Source organism: Papaver somniferum, chromosome 9 (genome assembly GCF_003573695.1).
Source record: "Papaver somniferum cultivar HN1 chromosome 9, ASM357369v1, whole genome shotgun sequence".
NCBI classification, from domain to species: domain Eukaryota; kingdom Viridiplantae; phylum Streptophyta; class Magnoliopsida; order Ranunculales; family Papaveraceae; genus Papaver; species Papaver somniferum.
The window spans coordinates 124,935,277-124,936,567 of record NC_039366.1 but is presented as its reverse complement, the minus strand read 5'-3'; the positions used below and the strand labels follow the sequence as shown (position 1 = coordinate 124,936,567).

General features: G+C 36.8%; 1 protein-coding gene across 1 annotated transcript; it reads right to left on the bottom strand.

Annotated features, from left to right (window-relative positions):
- Positions 1-336: 336 nt before the first annotated feature.
- Positions 337-1,090, bottom strand: LOC113314051 (histone H2A.1-like). Its single transcript, XM_026562829.1, has 2 exons — positions 815-1,090; positions 337-719 (listed from the first exon to the last, which is right to left on the bottom strand). The coding sequence occupies exons 1-2, from the start codon at positions 1,022-1,024 to the stop codon at positions 465-467; spliced, it is 465 nt and encodes a 154-aa protein (XP_026418614.1). The 5' UTR covers positions 1,025-1,090; the 3' UTR covers positions 337-464.
- Between the last annotated feature and the right edge of the window lie 201 nt (positions 1,091-1,291).

Below are 1,291 nucleotides of genomic sequence, written 5' to 3'. Positions count from 1 at the left end.
ATCTCCAGGTTTAGAAACATGCATCCTTGATTGCAGCATAATTCTTGATTTCTTGTCAGATTTTGGACATTATTGCATTTTTGTGTGTCTTTTCTAAAGCGTTATGGTGTCCTTATTGCGGATTCACAGCCATAACACAGAGGAATTAGAAGTGAAATAGGCATTTTACTAGGGTCAGTACCTTGCGAGTATGCAAAGAAGCTCAAAGTCGATGTATAGCCTCTGCCACTGTCAAACATTGGCAATAAACACAACAGATCACTCCGTAAAGTCATTACAAGTGTCTGAAGTTGTACCGGAAATGAACACTATAAATTTGATTAAGGTGAACATGTATTGAAGAAGAGATGTTGCATTCATTACAACATTAGAGCCCAAAAATCCTACATTTCATTACTTACACGTTCGGAGTATTAAACCCAAATAAGTTATGAGCACTACTACTAAGTAACTAGATCCTATTTTTACTTTTTAGGAGATTTAGAAGCAACAGATTTTCCTGGAAATTTTTGAGTAGAGGGTTTGTCTGCCTCAGCCTTTCTGCTCTTCTTTGGTAACAAAACAGAGTTGATGTTAGGAAGAACACCACCACTAGCAATTGTAAAGCCAGCAAGTAATTTCCCCAATTCTTCGTCATTCCTTATTGCTAAACATAAATGTCTTGGGATGATTCTCGATTTCTTGTTGTCTCTTGCAGCATTTCCGGATAATTCCAATACCTAAAAACCCAATTCCAAAAACACAAATCAAAATAAATTACAAAATCCAGACTCAACATGAAGAAAAACACTACTGAAAATAGGATTTTTTTTACCTCAGCAGCGAGATACTCAAGAACAGCAGCCATGTAAAAGGGAGCACCAGAACCAACACGCTGAGAATATCGACCTTTCTTCAAGAAGCGAGTGATTCTTCCAACTGGGAATTGTAATCCGGCTTTAGCAGATTTTGTTACTGCTTTCTTTCTATCACCGCCTTTTCTTCCTCCCTTGCTAACAACATCTGCACTTGCAGTTCCTTCCATTGATAACCTAAAATGATTCTGAAACTAGGGTTTTGAAAGTGAGAGAATTTCTGTGAATCTTTGAGATATGGAAGAGAATTTGTGAATCAAACTGGTCTGGGTTGCTGGTTATTTATACTGAGCTCGAGAAATGGATTTCTATCTAGACTTTTGGTATTCAGTCCTCTTTAGATTATAATCAACGGTTGATAGAACTTGTTAGTTTATACAAACAAGCAATCCGTATGCTTCTTTATTGACCAATAAGATTTTGTTCCACATGTTTCT

What these genes read in the sequence shown, in the direction of transcription:
- LOC113314051 (XM_026562829.1), bottom strand. Translation starts at nt 1,024, where the DNA reads ATGGAAGGAACTGCAAGTGCAGATGTTGTTAGCAAGGGAGGAAGAAAA. An exon ending in TTGAGTATCTCGCTGCTGAG is followed by an intron (nt 720 to 814) that starts GTAAAAAAAATC and finishes TTGGGTTTTTAG; the next exon opens with GTATTGGAATTATCCGGAAA.